The sequence below is a fragment of the Pseudophryne corroboree genome, chromosome 11 (assembly GCF_028390025.1).
Source record: "Pseudophryne corroboree isolate aPseCor3 chromosome 11, aPseCor3.hap2, whole genome shotgun sequence".
Lineage (NCBI taxonomy): Eukaryota > Metazoa > Chordata > Amphibia > Anura > Myobatrachidae > Pseudophryne > Pseudophryne corroboree.
Genome location: NC_086454.1, coordinates 18,681,165 through 18,700,081, shown reverse-complemented (window position 1 = coordinate 18,700,081; position 18,917 = coordinate 18,681,165). Strand labels below are relative to the sequence as shown.

General features: G+C 51.1%; 1 protein-coding gene and 1 long non-coding RNA gene across 7 annotated transcripts in view; one reads left to right on the top strand and one right to left on the bottom strand.

Moving 5' to 3' along the window:
* The window catches only part of LOC134970333 (uncharacterized), a 54,553-nt gene extending 51,123 nt beyond the window's left edge, over window positions 1–3,430 (bottom strand). The window contains exon 1 of the long non-coding RNA XR_010189764.1: window positions 3,324–3,430. This is a non-coding gene — a long non-coding RNA (uncharacterized LOC134970333). The remainder of the gene's footprint in view (window positions 1–3,323) is intronic.
* Window positions 1–18,917, top strand: part of OSBPL5 (oxysterol binding protein like 5) — a 157,630-nt gene that overhangs the window by 104,004 nt on the left and 34,709 nt on the right. For 4 of the 6 annotated variants that reach the window (XM_063946331.1, XM_063946328.1, XM_063946329.1 and 1 more), the window contains exons 4-8: window positions 7,212–7,292; window positions 9,222–9,323; window positions 11,584–11,787; window positions 15,035–15,119; window positions 18,399–18,570. In XM_063946331.1, coding sequence (XP_063802401.1) covers window positions 7,212–7,292; window positions 9,222–9,323; window positions 11,584–11,787; window positions 15,035–15,119; window positions 18,399–18,570 — 644 coding nt within the window. Of the gene's footprint in view, window positions 1–3,512; window positions 3,655–4,230; window positions 4,323–7,211; window positions 7,293–9,221; window positions 9,324–11,583; window positions 11,788–15,034; window positions 15,120–18,398; window positions 18,571–18,917 lie in introns of those variants that run through there. The other 2 variants (XM_063946332.1, XM_063946333.1) reach the window with 2 other exon arrangements.

Below are 18,917 nucleotides of genomic sequence, written 5' to 3'. Positions count from 1 at the left end.
GGGTAAGAGTTCACAAAATCTTGTATATCTCTCCTCATAGAGGACCACCAATAAGATCTACGCAAAAATTCAAACATTTTTTGGGCTCCAGGATGTCTGGAGAACTTGGAGACATGGGCCCACTGAAGCAATTTCGGTCGAAGTTCAGCCGGACATCCTCCCAGGAGGAGGACATAGAGAAGTGGAAACTGCAGAAATGGAGACAGGACTGACAATTAAACTTTTCTGAATGGAATTCTCTTCATCAGAGGCGGTCAGGGAGCGAGACAAGGCATCAGCTTTTGCGTTGAAAGTCGCGGCCCGGTACTTAATGACAAATGAAAACCGAGTGAAAAAGAGTGCCCATCTAGCTTGACGGGGATTTAAACATTGGGCGGTCTTGATGTATAACAAGTTCTTGTGGTCGGTGTAGATGGTAATTAAATGTTTAAATATCTCCACTCCTCCAAGGTAGATTTTATTGCCAAAAGTTCCTGATCTCCAATGGTATAATGTTCAGCAGGTGAAAACTTTCGCGAGTGGAAACCACATGGGTGCAACATCCCATCAGAAGAGTACTGAGAGAGGACGGCTCCGACACGGACTGTGTAGGCATCGACCTCCAAGAAAAACAGTTCTTCAAAATTTGGCTGCTGGAGCACCGGAGCGGACATAAGGCCGACTTCAACTGGACAAACACTTCTACGGCTTCGGGAGGCCATGAACTCGGATTGGAAATTTTCTTGGTCAGAGCAGTAATGGGTGCTACAATGGTGGAAAACCCTTTTATGAACTTCCTATAATAATTTGCGAAGCCTTGGAATCTTTGCACCACTTTCGAGGAGAGAGGTTGAGTCCAATCCTGGATGGCTTTGAGCTTTCCTGGATCCATGCGAAGCTCTGTGCCCGAGATGACCTATCCGAGGAAAGGAATTGATGGAACTTCAAAGGTACACTTGGAGATCTTGCCATAAAGATGGTTATTGCGGAGATGACATAGCACTTCTTTGACCTGAATTCTGTGCTCTGAAATGTCACGGGAAAAGAAAACACACAAGAGACATTGGCAGCACTGGAGTCTGTGAGCTGAGAGACACTTGAATACTGGAAGCACTGGAGTCTGTGAGCTGAGAGACACACTAGCCTGGAGGTAGCTTTGTAGCAACGATACTCAGGCGCCGGGGCTTTGCCCGGCGTCTCCTTTTAAACTTCCCACCCTTTTCTCATTGGTGGAGGGGCGGTGCTGACATCACCAGCCCCCTCCCCCCCCCCCCCCCCCCCGGGGACAGACATGGCAGCACCCATGGAGCCGGAGACCGCCGCACGCCAGGAACCGTCGGGGGGAGAGGACGCCCCGGAGACCAGCGCACCCGAACAGGTAAGCGGCCATGACACAGATTAGATACCTCTCAGGAAACATTGTGAAGAAAAGCCCATAGGCTTATATTAGGCTTTGCCATCTATAAATAACACTGCCTATCTGGTCCAAGCTCTGAAAAATACGGGTAATGTGGTTTTTAGAGGTTTAACCAAATTTTTTATTTCGATGCATCCTGCCATTGTGTGTAATGCAGTAGTCTCAATGTCCAATTCCACTGGCACATGTTCTTGGAACTGTAGCGGTTTTGCTCTGTCTGTGGTTAACTGTGTTTGCCTCCAATGCAACCAGCGACGGACTGGGGCCTTAATTCGGCCCTGGCATTTGTGAATGGGGGGGCGCACACACGTCACAGGGGGCTCGCCGCACAATGTATGGGGTTTGCCGTGAGTCATGGGGGCGTGGACTCACAGCACGCCCCCATTACCATGGCGACGGTTGCTGGGGGCGCGCCGCGAGTCCGGGGGTGTGGACTCGTGGCATGCCCCCATTTCCATGGAACCAGAGAGCCGGAGGCTGTGCTGCGCGTGCCCTTCTCGGCTCTGAGTAGCCGGTTCGGCCTATCGGCCCTGCTGGCATGTGCCAGATGGCCAGTCCGGCCATGAATGCAACTACTAGAAAGTCAAACTTAAGCATCACTGTAGCTATCTCTTCATCATCTACTTGCACTCCTACCGACATTAGTTGCTGAGAAATAGACCTCATTCTATCAATGTAGCCACTTGTACGAATGCATTTTACATAGCTTGGTATTATACAATACATGTCTTAGATTTATTCTTCTCGGTAGACCCCCATCTTGATATACTGCCTTCTGTACTGTCCAAATGTGTTTTGCTGACACTTTCCCATGTACGATAGCGGACACGTGTTGCTCAATTGTACCCATAGCTCTCTACATCATCTGGGTTTGGACTGTCACCAGGATTCACTGTAAATTCAATGGTTTACATCAGGGGCGGCCAGACTTTTGGAGTCTGTGATCTACTGTGAAAGCTAAAAAGCTTTTGTGATCTACCTAGGAGGAATAATAGCGCGCGAGATAAAAAAAGGGGCGTGGCATATAAAAAGTGGGCGTGGTATAACAAACAGTGGGCGTGGCATAACAAAAAAAAGGGACGTAGCCTTGCTGCGCAGAGTGTAATGACTGCCTCACACAAAATAACACATTGGCCCCCACAGGTAAAAACCTCAAACACATATGCCCCCACAGTGCCAGATACACATGTGCCCACAGTGCTAGATATGCCCCCACAGTGCCAGATACAGATATGCCCCCACAGTGCCATGTGCCCACAGTGCTAGATATGCCCCCACAGTGCCAGATACAGATATGCCCCCACAGTGCCATGTGCCCACAGTGCCATGTGCCCACAGTGCCATGTGCCCACAGTGCCAGATATGCCCCCACAGTGCCAGATACAGATATGCCCCCACAGCGCCAGATACAGATATGCGCCCACAGCGCCAGATTACAGATATGCCCCCACAGGGCCAGATATGCCCCCACAGTGCCATATGCCCCCAGTGCCACATATGACCCCACAGTGCCAGATATGCCCCCACAGCGCCAGATCACAGATATGCCCCCACAGTGCCAGATATGCCCCCGCAGAGCCAGATATGCCCCCAGTGCCAGATATGCCCCCACAGTGCCAGATATCCCCCCCCCACAGTGCCATGTGCCCACAGTGCCAGATATGCCCTCACAGTGCCATGTGCCCACAGTGCCAGATATGCCCCCACAGTGCCAGATACAGATATGCCCCCACAGTGCCAGATACAGATATGCCCCCACAGCGCCAAATACAGATATGCCCCCACAGGGCCAGATATGCCCCCACAGTGCCATGTGCCCGCAGAGCCAGATATGCCCCCAGTGCCACATATGACCCCACAGTGCCAGTTATGCCCCCACTGAGCTATGTGCCCACAATGCCAGATATGCCCCCATAGAAGAGCTCACCGTTGGTGTGTGGAGAGCGCAGCGCGCGCTTCTCCTGTCTGCCGCTCTGCCTCCTCAGTCTGATCTCCGGCGGTGACGGCAGCGTGTATGGCTCAAATCAGGTGCCGGTCCGCGAGCTCTCATTGGCTAACGAACCGGCGCCTGATTTGAGCTATACACTCGGCCGTCACTGCCGCAGACCAGACTGAGGAGGCAGAGCGACAGGCAGGAGAGGCGCGGCTTCGAGTGGCTGGGCGGCGGATCGCGATTGACTGGTCGCATGTCCGCGATCGACCAGTCGATCGCGATCGACTGTTTGGCCACCTCTGGTTTACATACATCACTGATGTTTGTGAGTCTCCTCTGGTTCAGAAAGAGTTCCACGTGATCGTTCACAGTACAGCTTTAGTCTCAGCATGATACAGCATTGGGAGCGAAGAGCAGGGGCCTCGATGGGACCGTTCTACAAAGCAGGGGCATGTCTCCACTGTTTTGTAGGAATGCCAAGCCCAGGTTCTGCGTGTTTGGACGCATATTTCCTGGCCCAGACAGAGGAGTCCCGTGGGCCAGTCTGAGTAAGCAGAGACTTAAGATGCCCATACACCTAAAGATGTATCTTCCAATCTGACTGGTTGGAACGAAAATCTGGTCATGGATGGGAGCAAATGACAGTTGACCATTTGAAATGGTCAACTGTCATTTGCTCCCATCCATGTCATTTGCTCCCATCCATGACCAGATTTTCGTTCCAACCAGCCAGATTGGAAGATAACTCTTTAGGTGTATGGGCACCTTTACTCAGATGGCGATGGCTGCAACCACGGTGACCAATAGGCGCAATGGTGATCCGATGCAGCTCTCAGATCAGTGCTGTCTACAGGAGGAGTCTCCCCCCCCCACCCCTCCTCCCAAAGGTGTCTCCTGCTGCATTAGAATATTTGAGCATTTCTGCGGCTTCCATAGTCGTTCTGCTTATACAGACACATATCGTGGAGTGACGCATACAGGTGACTGTATCAGGTAACGGTACAGGATGACTGCCGGCAGAACCTCTATATTGGGCATCAGTCTGTACTTGTAATGTATGTTACCCCATCCAGGTGCGCGCTTTGTGGGAAAGTACTAAACAGCGTATTACAATGTACAGATTTCAGGCTGCGGGAGAAGCTGGTGGCTGTCGCACACAAGGTCACCACACCATCCTTTACGTGTACCTATATATGTGCACAGTGATCACGCTTCCATACACCTAAGGAAATATGACTCACATTTACATTCTGTCATTTATAAGTGAGTCATTGCTTTAGCGCTATAAGCATAAGTAGCATTTACATTAGGTGGGCACGCCGGCCTCGTGTGTCACATACAATCGCTTCATCTCCCTTCTGTAAGAACTTTCAGACACATCACATTTACAGACGCCTACGGCCTTGTCTAAACTGGGATTCCGGGTTCCAAGAGTGCAGTAGTTTTAAAGCCAGATGCTGGAAGGAAATGTATCCATTGTACAGTATGTCCAGGCCCTGAGATAATCACTAATGTAATCCGGGTACTGTACGTAATGCTGCGCTAAAATAAGCGGAACCTCATCTGCGCTTGGGCGCTATCTGCTCCCCCCGTGGCAGAGGGGTGTGTTGCCCGCAGGAGGGGAGTTGGTCAGCTCTGTGTCCCCCTTGCCCAGCCGCCTTGATCATCCGCTTCTATTTCATGTTGGCTGCTCTTGATTGAGTGCTGGGGAACTTCCTGGAAAGGTCATGCGACACTGCAGTAAGCCACGCCCCCTCAGTGAGGTGTATCTGATAGCCCCTCCCTTTTTTGCCGTTGCAATTATATTATGTCCAGAGTGCGTCCCCGCCCCATTATTTTTAAAGTCAAAACTCTGACGTATGACAGGTGAGCTATAGCTGGCGTTACCCTATAGAAGCCTATGGGCTTCTTACCACATCGCGCCATGTGAGGGATCCGATCGGATACCTCCCAGCATGCCCCACAATCGCCGCGTCCTTCTACGCATGGGCAGACGGACTCCCGCATCATAAACCCGGAAGTCCGGGGGCCGAAGCGCATCGCAAAGGGCAGCTCTTATCTTATCTGGAGCGCTGTCCTATGGGATACTGGGGGTCATTCAGACCTGATCGCACGTTACTTTTTTTTGCAGCGGTGCGATCAGGTCATAACTGCGCATGCGTATGCACCGCAATGCGCAGGTGCGTCGTATGGGTGCAAAGCGGATCGTTGCTGTGTGATGGGTTTTACGAAGAATCCTTTCGCACAGCCGATCGCAAGGAGATTGACAGAAAGAAGGCGTTTGTGGGTGGCAACTGACCGTTTTCTGGGAGTGGTTGGGGAAACTCAGGCGTGTCCAAGCGTTTGCAGGGCGGGTGTCTGACGTCCATTCCGGACAAGAACAGGCTGAAGTGATCGCAGCGGCTGAGTAAATCCAGACCTACTCAGAAACTGCACAAAGTTTTTTTTGTAGCGCTCGGCTACACATGCGATCGCACACTTGCAAAGCAAAAGTACACTCCCCCATAGGCGGCGACTATCTGATCGCAGCGCTACAAAAAAAAAACTACCGAGCGATCAGGTCTGAATTAGGCCCACTAATCGCACGTTAGCGCACATGCGATTTAGTATTGAAGCGAAGTGTGGCGGGATGTACACCACAAGGTTAGTACATCCTGCCATATGTCACCATTCAGAATGCTGACACGGACACAGGTGCAATGTTGTCAGTCCATGTTAAGGTTAGGTCTGAAATATGGTAAAAACGCTACGTCAACATCAACACCCTGACTGTCACCGTAATGTCCATGTTGATATAACATCTGTCGACGTGCAGTGCCACACCCCTAAGAAACGCCGCTCCCTGCCTTGGTATGTAACGGCATAAAGGAGGTTTGTGCTTTCCAGCCTTACTAGGAAGTCGGAGTGCAGGAGCAAAAAGCAGAACGTTCAAGAAGAAAGTTGCCTATTGGTTTTTTATTGTGTGCCTGGGGGAACGATGACACGGTGCACTCGGCTGGGGGAAGCTGGGCCTGCGCGGCTATACAATTCCCCAGTGACGTTTAGGCGGCAGGGACGAGCTGCAGTTAATGTCGTTACCCCTGATGACGGCCGCAGGGATATAGAACTGAGCAGCTAAATCAGGATGAGAATTCATTGCATTATATAAAGCCTGTGATTCACAGGACTCGTGGTTCGGCCTGTTCTCTGAGTTACGTGTTATAAAGTGGTAAATGTATTCATAGTGGATGTGGGGGGAGGGAGAGGTATCTGCGCATATTGCCCCCCCAAGTATGACGTGGCGGGGGGGGGGGTACAATGACAGGGCAGATAGCATGCCGATATGCGGCGCAATGTAAGAACGGTCAGCTCCGACACCTGCAGGTATGGATTTCGACAGTTGCAGGTGTCGTCAGGGGCAGATTTAGGGGTGAGGGCGTCCCTAGACCCAACAGAATGGCCACCCCATAGTGACAGTATCTGCACCATGCCCCGTCTCGCCTGTTTTGTAGGCGGCCATTCTGAGTGAGCTTAGTCTTTCTCAGGTGGACGATGGCGGCATTGGTTATCCAATGCGGCGTCTTTGGACGCAGCCCTCAGATCTGTGACGCTGGCAGGAGGCGCGTCTTTTGTCTTCAGACGATTATACGTCTTAAACGGAAACAATTGTCTCCGCATGTGTGACGGGCCACTTTGCGTTAATAAATCGGCCCCATTATGAGGCCAGCTGTCTAAAATTGGCCTAAAATGTGGTAGTGGGCGCGGTACGTGGTGTGTAACGCTACATGATCACATTGAGATATCTGCAGATGTAACGTGGAAAGACTCGTACTGCCCGATCCCCCAGCACACCGGGGGTTCTCCGTGCTTACAGTAACCCAATGCCTGTACTCTGTCTTCTAGGTGGATAATAAGCTCTGCAATGGAACAGACAAGGAAGGTTTGTCGCCCACATCTAAATCTGTCAGAATGGACACACTGAAGGTAAGAGGCTTTATGTGGTCAGTGTCCTGCAGAGCTTATTAGTGTCCTGCACTGTGCTGCACAGCACCGCATATCCTTCATCCTCCGTATAGCGGAGTGTTCTGCCCGTACTTCATCCGTGTGCTGGAGATGTGCGGATAGACTCGTGCTGGGGGCCAATGGGGCCACTGACACAATTCCACAATTTCCAGTCATGTGTGGGATTACTTAGGAACAGGACGGCCGCGTTCTAGACTCAGACAGTACAATGCGACTACTCTTCTTCAGGGTGTCTTACACAAAGGAGATAGATAGATAGATAGATAGATAGATAGATAGATAGATAGATAGATAGAAGAGATTCCATGTTCCCAGGCCACAGCACAGAGATTCCATACTCCCAGGCCACAGCACAGCACAGAGATTCCATGCTCCCAGGCCACAGCACAGCACAGAGATTCCATGCTCCCAGGCCACAGCACAGCACAGAGATTCCATGCTCCCAGGCCACAGCACAGCACAGAGATTCCATGCTCCCAGGCCACAGCACAGCACAGAGATTCCATGCTCCCAGGCCACAGCACAGCACCGAGATTCCATGCTCCCAGGCCACAGCACAGCACCGAGATTCCATGCTCCCAGGCCACAGCACAGAGATTCCATGCTCCCAGGCCACAGCACAGAGATTCCATGCTCCCAGGCCACAGCACAGCACCGAGATTCCATGCTCCCAGGCCACAGCACAGCACCAAGATTCCATGCTCCCAGGCCACAGCACAGCACCGAGATTCCATACTCCCAGGCCACAGCACAGCACAGAGATTCCATGCTCCCAGGCCACAGCACAGCACAGAGATTCCATGCTCCCAGGCCACAGCACAGAGATTCCATGCTCCCAGGCCACAGCACAGCACAGAGATTCCATACTCCCAGGCCACAGCACAGAGATTCCATGCTCCCAGGCCACAGCACAGAGATTCCATGCTCCCAGGGCACAGCACAGCACAGAGATTCCATGCTCCCAGGCCACAGCACAGCACAGAGATTCCATGCTCCCAGGCCACAGCACAGGACAGAGATTCCATGCTCCCAGGCCACAGCACAGCACAGAGATTCCATGCTCCCAGGCCACAGCACAGCACAGAGATTCCATGCTCCCAGGCCACAGCACAGCACAGAGATTCCATGCTCCCAGGCCACAGCACAGCACAGAGATTCCATACTCCCAGGCCACAGCACAGCACAGAGATTCCATGCTCCCAGGCCACAGCACAGCACAGAGATTCCATGCTCCCAGGCCACAGCACAGCACAGAGATTCCATGCTCCCAGGCCACAGCACAGCACAGAGATTCCATGCTCCCAGACCACAGCACAGCACAGAGATTCCATGCTCCCAGGCCACAGCACAGAGATTCCATGCTCCCAGGCCACAGCACAGCACAGAGATTCCATGCTCCCAGACCACAGCACAGCACAGAGATTCCATGCTCCCAGACCACAGCACAGCAGAGATTCCATGCTCCCAGGCCACAGCACAGCACAGAGATTCCATGCTCCCAGGCCACGGCACAGCACCAAGATTCCATGCTCCCAGGCCACAGCACAGCACAGAGATTCCATGCTCCCAGGCCACAGCACAGCACAGAGATTCCATGCTCCCAGGCCACGGCACAGCACCAAGATTCCATGTTCCCAGGCCACAGCACAGCACAGAGATTCCATGCTCCCAGGCCACAGCACAGCACCGAGATTCCATGCTCCCAGGCCACGGCACAGGACAGAGATTCCATGGTCACAGCGGCACACGTACATTCTATGCCCCCAGGCCACAGCACAGAGATTGCATGGTCACAGGTCACAGCGGCGCACGTAGATTCTATGCCCCCAGGCCTATATCGATCACAGAGTTGGCTAATCTGTGACTAATCTTCTCCCTTCTATTATACAGGTGCAGAAGAAGAATTACAGGCAGGAGAAGAAGAGGGCCACCAAGCAGCTATTTAGTGCCCTGAAAGACCCCAGTGTGGTTATCGTGGCAGACTGGCTGAAGGTATTACTGATTATCTGAGTGTGTGTTCTGTCTGGTCCTCTCCGTAATTACTGAAAACAAACCCCGTCCCTCTCCATCCCAGTATTGTAGCGATGAATGATCCTGATGGCGAAGTCTCAGCCTTGATGAGGGGTATCCATCTGCCAGAAGATCCCCCTCCCATTGCTGGTGTACCGGGAACTTTACATTATTTTTTATTTGTGCTTTTTGGTTTCTTTTATTCCATTACCAATTGTATATCTTTAACGCTGAATTTTCCTCTGTTTCTGCCTGGAATATGGAACGTTTGTCCCAGTCTATATTCCGATCTAATGCATCTTTTCTTCAAGACCTTTTCACTGCAATCTAATGGAAGCTGTTACATACACATACAGCAAATACAAAATAATGCTCCTATGTGTATGTGTGGCTTTTACAATGAGTTATGTGAAAAATCACGGCCTAGTGTCCTTAAATGTACGCTGCAACACAGATACAACGAATCCAATAAGAAACGTCGCCCTTTGCCAGTCACACACACACTTACTAATCTACCTAGACAGCGGCCGGGCTCTGTAGACAGACGCCTAAGGGCAGCTCCTCACAGCACAGCGGAAATGTCAAACTTCATTTTCCTTTTTCTAACATCAAAAATTAGCTGAACGCATAGGACTTCATCTGATTAAACCGTTTACCCAAGAGAATACAAAGTACTGTACTCCCAGGTATCTTTTAAATAAGTTACAGATCCTCAGATGTTCCCGCATGGGTTTTTCAAGTTACAATGAAAGCCTGAATGATTAACGAACATTCTACTAAGCGGTTATCTCTGGAAAGTTACATTTTACAATATTCTAAACAATTGTCTATAATTTAACCCTGCAAGACTTTTTAGAACGGTTCCTTCAAGGGGGTGCGGTCAGCATTCAGACGGTCTGGATGCTGATGGTCAGGTGACCGATGACAGAATCCTGACATTACTCAGAATCCCAGCGCTGGAACCCCCGACCGCTGACATCCCAAAGGTAAGTATTGGGGAGACGGTAAGGGTTTGAACCCTGGTGGGGGAGGGTAAGATGCAGCAGGGGGGGAAAAGGGGGGTAGCCATAGCTGCCACCCCCTTATCCCCCGAGTCTTAGCCCTAGCCACCATCTCCTGTGATTAGCCCTAGCCGCCGCTCCAGGCAGGCTGGGGTAGGGGGGCAGGGGAAAGGTAAATTAATTACCCCATCCCCTGATGGTGTTATAAAAGTTGGGATGCCGCTGTTGGTCATGTGACTACCGGCATCTGCTATCACACCCCTTTCAAGATGTGTCCTTACCTAGACTTTCCACAAGACCTACAAACCTACAAAGTATAGAGGCCCTCATTCCGAGTTGATCGGTCGCAAGGCGAATTTAGCAGAGTTACACACGCTAAGCCGCCGCCTACTGGGAGTGAATCTTAGCTTCTTAAAATTGCGACCGATGTATTCGCAATATTGCGATTACTAACTACTTAGCAGTTTCAGAGTAGCTCCAGACTTACTCTGCCTGTGCGATCAGTTCAGTGCTTGTCGTTCCTGGTTGACGTCACAAACACACCCAGCGTTCGCCCAGGCACTCCCACCGTTTCCCCGGCCACTCCTGCGTTTTTTCCGGAAACGGTAGCGTTTTCAGCCACACGCCCCTGAAACGCCGTGTTTCCGCCCAGTAACACCCATTTCCTGTCAATCACACTACGTTCGCCGGAGCGAAGAAAAAGCCGTGAGTAAAATTACTTTCTACATAGCAAAGTTACTTGGCGCAGTCGCAGTGCGAACATTGCGCATGCGTACTAAGCGGATTTTCATTGCGAGCGATGAAAAATACCGAGCGAACGACTCGCAATGAGGGCCAGTGTAAACTAGATTATTTCCTCTCTAACTCACAATAATTAATTGGATGATGATGGATCCAATACAATCTTATATAGATGGCAGAAATGATTGATCATCTGATTGGAACCAGTGGAAATTGTGAATATGATTATATTGAAACAAACTGAACTGGTATTTATCGTAATCGTCTGATTAAAGTGTAATGGATTGCCCCAGAATGCCCTTGCACTGAAAGGTTATTTCTGCTCTGTACAGTATCGGAAATGTAACGGTCATTGGTGTTTTGTATTAGAATTGAATATAAAATGATTGGCCTATAAACCATTTTTCGTGCATACTTAAATTGGGTTTTAGATGTGGTAATGCCACAACACGTCCATACATTGATCCGTGTCTCCATCTTAAGTGTATGTTCTGTTTCAGATCCGCGGCACATTAAAGAGCTGGACGAAACTGTGGTGCGTTCTGAAGCCGGGGCTGCTCCTGATCTATAAAACTCCAAAAGTCGGCCAGTGGGTGGGGACGTTACTACTGCACTCCTGCGAGCTGATTGAGAGACCCACCAAGAAAGACGGCTTCTGTTTTAAACTTTATCACCCGCTGGATCAGTCTATTTGGGCGGTTAAGGTAATTTTGGTTTATTTGGGCATGTCTTTCTGGCGGGAGACCCCTCATTTTTCGAGTAGTCCCCTGCACCCACGGAAAGTGTGTTACTCCTCCTGCAAACCACCCACTTTCTAGTGAAGCTGGCAGTATAGGGAGATAAATGTCTAGAGTTTGGGCCGCATGGAGGCTACGGGGCCAAAATTGCCCATATTGCTGTAATTTTAGTCCCGCACCTTCATCAAGGACCCGCGATTTGCGGGATTTACCATGGTGGGGGTACGGCCTGCTGACGTGAAAGTCCTCTTCCCCACCAAGTGTCCTGTTGCTTTTCATCTCTGGGCTCCTCCCAGGGAGGACCCATTTGAAAGGAGAAAAGTATGTTCAACGCTGCCTGCAGGGCCAGATTAAGGGCTTAGTGCTGCAAAAAATGTTCAAGGGCCTACACTGAGAAGGGGAGGAGCTGTGTGGGTGTGACTAGTGCCATATGGGTGTGACTAGTGCCATATGGGTGTGACTAGTGCCATATGGGTGTGACTAGTGCCATATGGGTGTGATTAGTGCCATATGGGTGTGACCAGTGCTGTGTGGGTGTGGCCAGAGCCACATGGGTGTGACCAGTGTGGTGTGGCCAGAGTCACATGGGTGTGACCAGTGCTGTGTGGGTGTGGCCAGAGTCACATGGGTGTGATCAGTGCTGTGTGGGTGTGGCCAGACACATGGGTGTGACCAGTGCTGGGTGGGTGTGGCCCAGTGGTGCAAGTAGAAAAAATGTCTTACGGGTACTGTGTGCGCGCGCGCCGAAGGCCACATGGGGCGTGGCCAATGAAAATGGGGGCGTGATACACATATGGGGGGAGGGGCAGATAATCGTATGACCCCAATAGTGCCAGATATTATACACTGCCCCACAGTGCCAGATACACAAATGTCCCCAGAGTGCCAGATACACAAATGTCCCCAGAGTGCCAGATACACAAATGTCCCCAGAGTGCCAGATACACAAATGTCCCCAGAGTGCCAGATACACAAATGTCCCCAGAGTGCCAGAAATGCCCCCAGTGCCAGATACAGAAATGCCCCCAGTGCCAGATACAGAAATGCCCCCAGTGCCAGATACAGAAATGCCCCCAGTGCCAGATACAGAAATGCCCCCAGTGCCAGATACAGAAATGCCCCCAGTGCCAGATACAGAAATGCCCCCAGTGCCAGATACAGAAATGCCCCCAGTGCCAGATACAGGTATGCCCCCAGTGCCAGATACACAAGTATGCCCCCAGTGCCAGATACACAAGTATGCCCCCAGTGCCAGATATGCCCTCAGTGTCAGATATGCCCCAGTGCCAGATACACATGTCTCCGCAGTGCCAGATATGGCCACAGTGCCAGATACACATGTCCCCCCAGTGCCAGATATGCCCCCAGTGCCAGATACACATGTCCTTCCAGTGCCAGATATGCCCCCAGTGCCAGATATCCCCCAGTGCCAGGTACACAAGCCCCCCCCCCCCCCCCCCAGTGCCAGGTATATGCTCCCAGTGCCAGGTATACATGCCCCCCAGTGCCAGGAATACATGCCCCCCAGTGCCAGATATCCCCCAGTGCCAGGTATACATGCCCCCCCAGTGCCAGATATCCCCCAGTGCCAAGTATACATGCCCCCCCAGTGCCATGTATACATGCCTCCCCCCCCCCCCCCCCCAGTGCCAGATATCCCCCAGTGCCAAGTATACATGCCCCCCCAGTGCCAGGTATACATGCCCCCCCCCCCCCCAGTGCCAGATATCCCCCAGTGCCAAGTATACATGCCCCCCCAGTGCCAGGTATACATGCCTCCCCCAGTGCCAGATATCCCCCAGTGCCAGATATGCCCCAATGCATGGTATACATGCCCCCCCAGTGCCAGATATCCTCCAGTGCCAGGTATAACATGCCCCCCCAGTGCCAGATATCCCCCAGTGCAAGATATGCCCCAATGCCAGGTATACATGCCCCCCCAGTGCCAGATATCCCCCAGTGCCAGATATGCCCCAATGCCAGGTATACATGCCCCCCCCCCCCAGTGCCAGATATCCCCCAGTGCCAGGTATAACATGCCCCCCCAGTGCCAGATATCCCCCAGTGTCAGGTATACATGTGTGTCCCCCCCTCCTCCCCTGCTCATCGCTGCCGTCCTGTCTGTGTGAGGGGAGGAGAGCGCAGCCTGCGCCTCTCCTTCCCCTCAGTCTCCGGCGGGTGTCTCAGTTTAATTCAGTGCCGATCCGTGAGCCAATCAGAGCTCGCACCGCGAGCTCTGATTGGCTCACCGATCGGCACTGAATTAAACTGAGACACCCGCCGGAGACTGAGGGGAAGGAGAGGCGCAGGCTGCGCTCTTCTTCCCTCACATCAGCGGCGGGGAACGGCGGGGAGCAGCAGAGGGAGGGAGGGAAGAGGAGCGGCGGCCCATCGGTGTGGGTACGGCGTACCCACGGCTAAATTCTTACGGGTACGCCGTACCCACCCGTACCCATACCCACACACTTGCACCACTGGTGTGGCCAGCAACATGGGTGTGACCAGTGTGGTGTGGCCAGAGTTGTATGGGTGTGGCCAGAGTTGTATGGGTGTGGCCAGAGTCGCATGGGCGTGGCCAGTGTGGTGTGGCCAGGGTCACATGGGTGTGACCAGCACTGTGTGGGCGTGGTTAGAGCCACATTGGTGTGTACGCCCCCCTATATACCGGCTCTACTGTATCCCTAAATACATAAAAATACAAAAATCGCATCATTTTGTGAGTAAACTACGAATAAAATGTTACTACTTATGACCTATGTCCCCCGTGAGGTCAGCTGGTCATAATTCTGTCCTGATGGTGGGCCTATTTTTATGTGGATGCCTGGAGCTGTAGCTCCATCCATCCCACTGTTAATCTGGGCCAGGCTGCCTCTACCATGAATAGACAGTAAGAAGAAATGTTGCTTAATGCACATTGCTGAGGCTGAACGGTTATGTGACCTTGTAATGCTGACGCACAGCCCTGCGTATAGACGCAGCAATATAACCACTTGCCCCACATCTGCATAGGTGACCCTGGAAATCGCCAGCTACTATATGAATTGGGTTTTGTTTTTAAAAAAGTTTTTATTGAAAGTCATAACCTAGGTATGTGACGGAAGAGGATGCAGCAAGAGACGTCGCACCGTATAACCAGCCGGAAAGGTCTCGCTATAAATGCAGCTGCGACTGTACATTCTGTCTTACATACGAATGCTGTTCCTGTGTCTTTCAGGGTCCTAAAGGGGAAAACGTCGGCTCCATCACCCTACCTCTACCCAGCAGCCACTTAATATTCCGGGCGGCCTCAGAGTCGGATGGTAAGCTTGGGTGACGCACGTAGCGGTGGGTGCAGGGACTGCGGTCACGGGAAGGCGTTATGGAGGCCCCTATGCGTTTCCTCCATCTTGACTGATTATAAATGATTTCATAGAAACACAAATAAAGGATTCTGGTCACTTGTACAGTAGGGGAGGCGTTTGCTCCCCAGGTGCCTCTTACCTCATCGACCTTAGTATAGAGAGAGGGGCAAACGTTTCTTAATAGATGATAGGTAATGTTTTGGGTGGACGCGTAGGCCTCAGGATCCGATGTCTTCATTAAAGGGTCTATTTACTAAGCCTTGGGTGGAGATAAAGTCGCTGGAGTTAAATGACCAGTCAATCGGCTCCTAACTGCCATGCCAGAGGCTGTGTTTAAAAAATGACAGTTAGGAGCTGATTGGCTGGTACTTACCTCCAGTGACTTTATATCAATCCAAAGGCTTTTAGTAAATAGGCCCCTTAATCTGTTACACAAAGCACATACAGTACTAGCACACATCGGAAAAAACACCGGAGGAGAGATATCAAACCTTGGAGAGAGATAAAGTACCAACTAATCCGTTTCTAACGGTCACTTTACGGGTAAGAAAAAGCAAAGATTTCCTGAAAGTAGACGTTCTATGGCGCTGACAGCTGGAGAGGATTGCTCAGTGACCCGCATTAAGCGTCTGCAATGCGTGCGGAAAATAAATCATTTTACAAAAACTTGCCTTGTAACTATTGTTATCAGCTAACACGAGGCCCAGATTTATCAAGTCTTGGAGAGTGATAACTTGCACGGTGATAAAGTGCCAACCAATCAGCTCCTGTCATTATTCGATCGCAGCCTGTAACATGACAGTTAGGAGCTGATTGGCTGGTACTTACCTCCAGTGACTTTATATCCATCCAAAGGCTTAGTAAATAGGCCCCTTAATCTGTTACACAAAGCCTTTCTGTTTTTGGCTGTCAAGACACATACAGTACTAGCACACATCGGAAAAAACACCGGAGGAGAGATATCAAACCTTGGAGAGAGATAAAGTACCAACTAATCAGTTTCTAACGGTCACTTTACGGGGGGGGGGGGGGGGAGCAAAGATTTCCTGAAAGTAGACATTCTATGGCGCTGACGGCTGGAGAGGATTGCTCAGTGACCCGCATTAGGCGTCTGCAATGCGCGCGGAAAATAAATAATTTTACAAAAACTTGCCTTGTAACTATTGTTATCAGCTAACACGAGGCCAAGATTTATCAAGTCTTGGAGAGTGATAACTTGCACGGTGATAAAGTGCCAACCAATCAGCTCCTGTCATTTTTCGATCGCAGCCTGTAACATGGCAGTTAGGAGCTGATTGGTTGTTACTTTGTCTCCGTGCAATTTAACACTCACTCTCCAAGGCTTGATTAATCTGGGCCTAATAGCAGGCCTAACTTTTGTTTCCGTTTCTCTGATGGCCACAATATTATACATCTGCGCTACCACGTAGCACTAACCACGCTCCACTGACTGCTATTCCTGTCCTTACTCTCTGTCCGGTCTTCCTTTTTTGTTCCCTGCCCCCTCATCTCACCATCTGCCCTGCCCTTACCTACTTCACCTTTTCTGTTCCCTGCCCCCTCATCTCACCATCTGCCCTGCCCTTACCTATTTCACCTTTTCTGTTCCCTGCCCCCTCATCTCACCATCTGCCCTACCCTTACCTACTTCACCTTTTCTGTTCCCTGCCCCCTCATCTCACATCTGCCCTACCCTTACCTACTTCACCTTTTCTGTTCCCTGCCCCCTCATCTCACCATCTGCCCTGCCCGTACCTATTTAACTTTTTCTGTTCCCTGCCCCCTCATCTCACCATCTGCCCTGCCCTTACCTACTTCACCTTTTCTGTTCCCTGCCCCCTCATCTCACCATCTGCCCTGCCCTTACCTACTTCATCTGTATACCGCCTGCTAATATCACTGTGTATGGTGTACCACTGGTGGTGGGTGAGGCACAGGTGCCAGTGGGTGTCTAATACAGGGGTAATAGGTGCCGGTGCAGTGCAGATTGGGCACCAGGTCCGCTTATAAACAGTTTATGTGAAGCAAAGCAGTGAAATGAGGGGCTTCTAAGCACGCCACATGGCTTCCAACCACTCGCCCTTCTCCATCCTCTCCCGAGACTCACACCTGGCGTTATTCTTCTAGGGAAGACATGGCCAACCTGTGGCCCTCCAGCTGTTGGGAAACTACAAGTCTCAGCATGCCTTGCCACAATTGTCCTATTAGGGAATGCTAAAACTCTGGCAGAGCATGCTGGGAGTGTGTAGTTTCACAAAAGCTGGAGAGTCACAGGTTGGCCAGGCCTGTTCTAGAGTATAAAGGTGGGGATCCCCCTATCGCTGGGCACCGGATACTGCTGCTCTCACGCAGTGGTCCCTCTCTCTGTCCGATGCCCTGTTATGACTGGCAGAAATAGGAGGTGGGGCTTAAGGCAGACAGCAGTGGGGGCGGAGTCTAAATCTGGGGTTGGGGCTTAGGTCCGGCACTGGCAGGTACTACACATCCTCCCCTCTCACCACTTCAACCCACCCTCCTGCCGCCTCAGCCAATCACCTTCCCCAGCTCGATGTCCCCTCCAGCTCCTATTGTCTCTCATCACCCTCTCCCTCTAGAACGTGGGCTCTGACGGGCAGGGCCCTCTGCCCTATGTCTAATGTCTGTCGTCCTGGTTGTTGCAGTCAGATATTATTTCTGTATGCTGTGTGATGCGTGCATTTACTGTCCTGGTTATCTGTGTCCATGTATTCTCCTGTTCTCAGGATTGTCTTCACTTGTGCAATTTCTTATATAACCTGTTAACACTGTCAGTAGACGATCTCTGTATTCATTGTTATGTAAATAATGTCTGAGGCCCCTATGTACAACGCTGCGCTGTGCGGCACCTTATAAATAAAAGCTGAGGATAAGAATTGTAACACAAAGCAGTGTCTAGTTGTCGCAGTTACTGTAGTGTGTAGCGCTCACAAATCCTAAATATGGGAAAATCGCTATAAGCGAATGATTGTGTCCTCTGCGATATCCACAATAAAACATTATCCTAGAGTTCTGCGGGATGTCTATCTATCTATCTATCTATCTATCTATTCCATTGTGGAAACTAATCCCATTGTGACTGCGCCTTGTACGTAGCGGTACTGACTGTGCTAGATCTGATTGGGGTTATTCTCCAATCTTTGCCAGGGCTGATCTTACAGTGTATAAGCCCCTATAATACCTTACGGAGCCTCCGCCTCATTAATGTGTCTCGTTTCTCAGGCCGATGCTGGATGGATGCTCTGGAATTAGCCCTTCGCTGCTCCAGTCTTTTCAAGATTAATTTGCCCAAGCAAGGGAAGGATGGTGACGTGATCATCTCGCCTGACGTCAGCCACACCGGCCTCTACACCTTGCTGCAGGCCTCCACTATCTCGGAGCAGGAGCTGTTCCAGTAAGTTCCGAGCCCCGGTGTCTGTCCTCCTGCTCCCATATGTGCATATAGTGCTGCACCCTGTACATCTGCTGGTCTGCAGCCGGATCTAGCTGACCTTTATCAGATGTAGTCTAGGCCCTCACTGCCCTGTGGTGTAGATATAAAGGCCTAAGCTGCAATTATATGGACCGGAGGCATGGAGGACCAATGTAGGTCCCTTACTGGGGTCTGTTCCTCCGTAATGATGCCAACGGTCAACAAAGTGTGACCCCAATCACCACAGTCTCCTTACAGAAAGCGGCTCCTTTCTAACACAATGGGGGAAATTTACTAAGGTGGGAGATTTTTAGAACTAGTGATGTTGC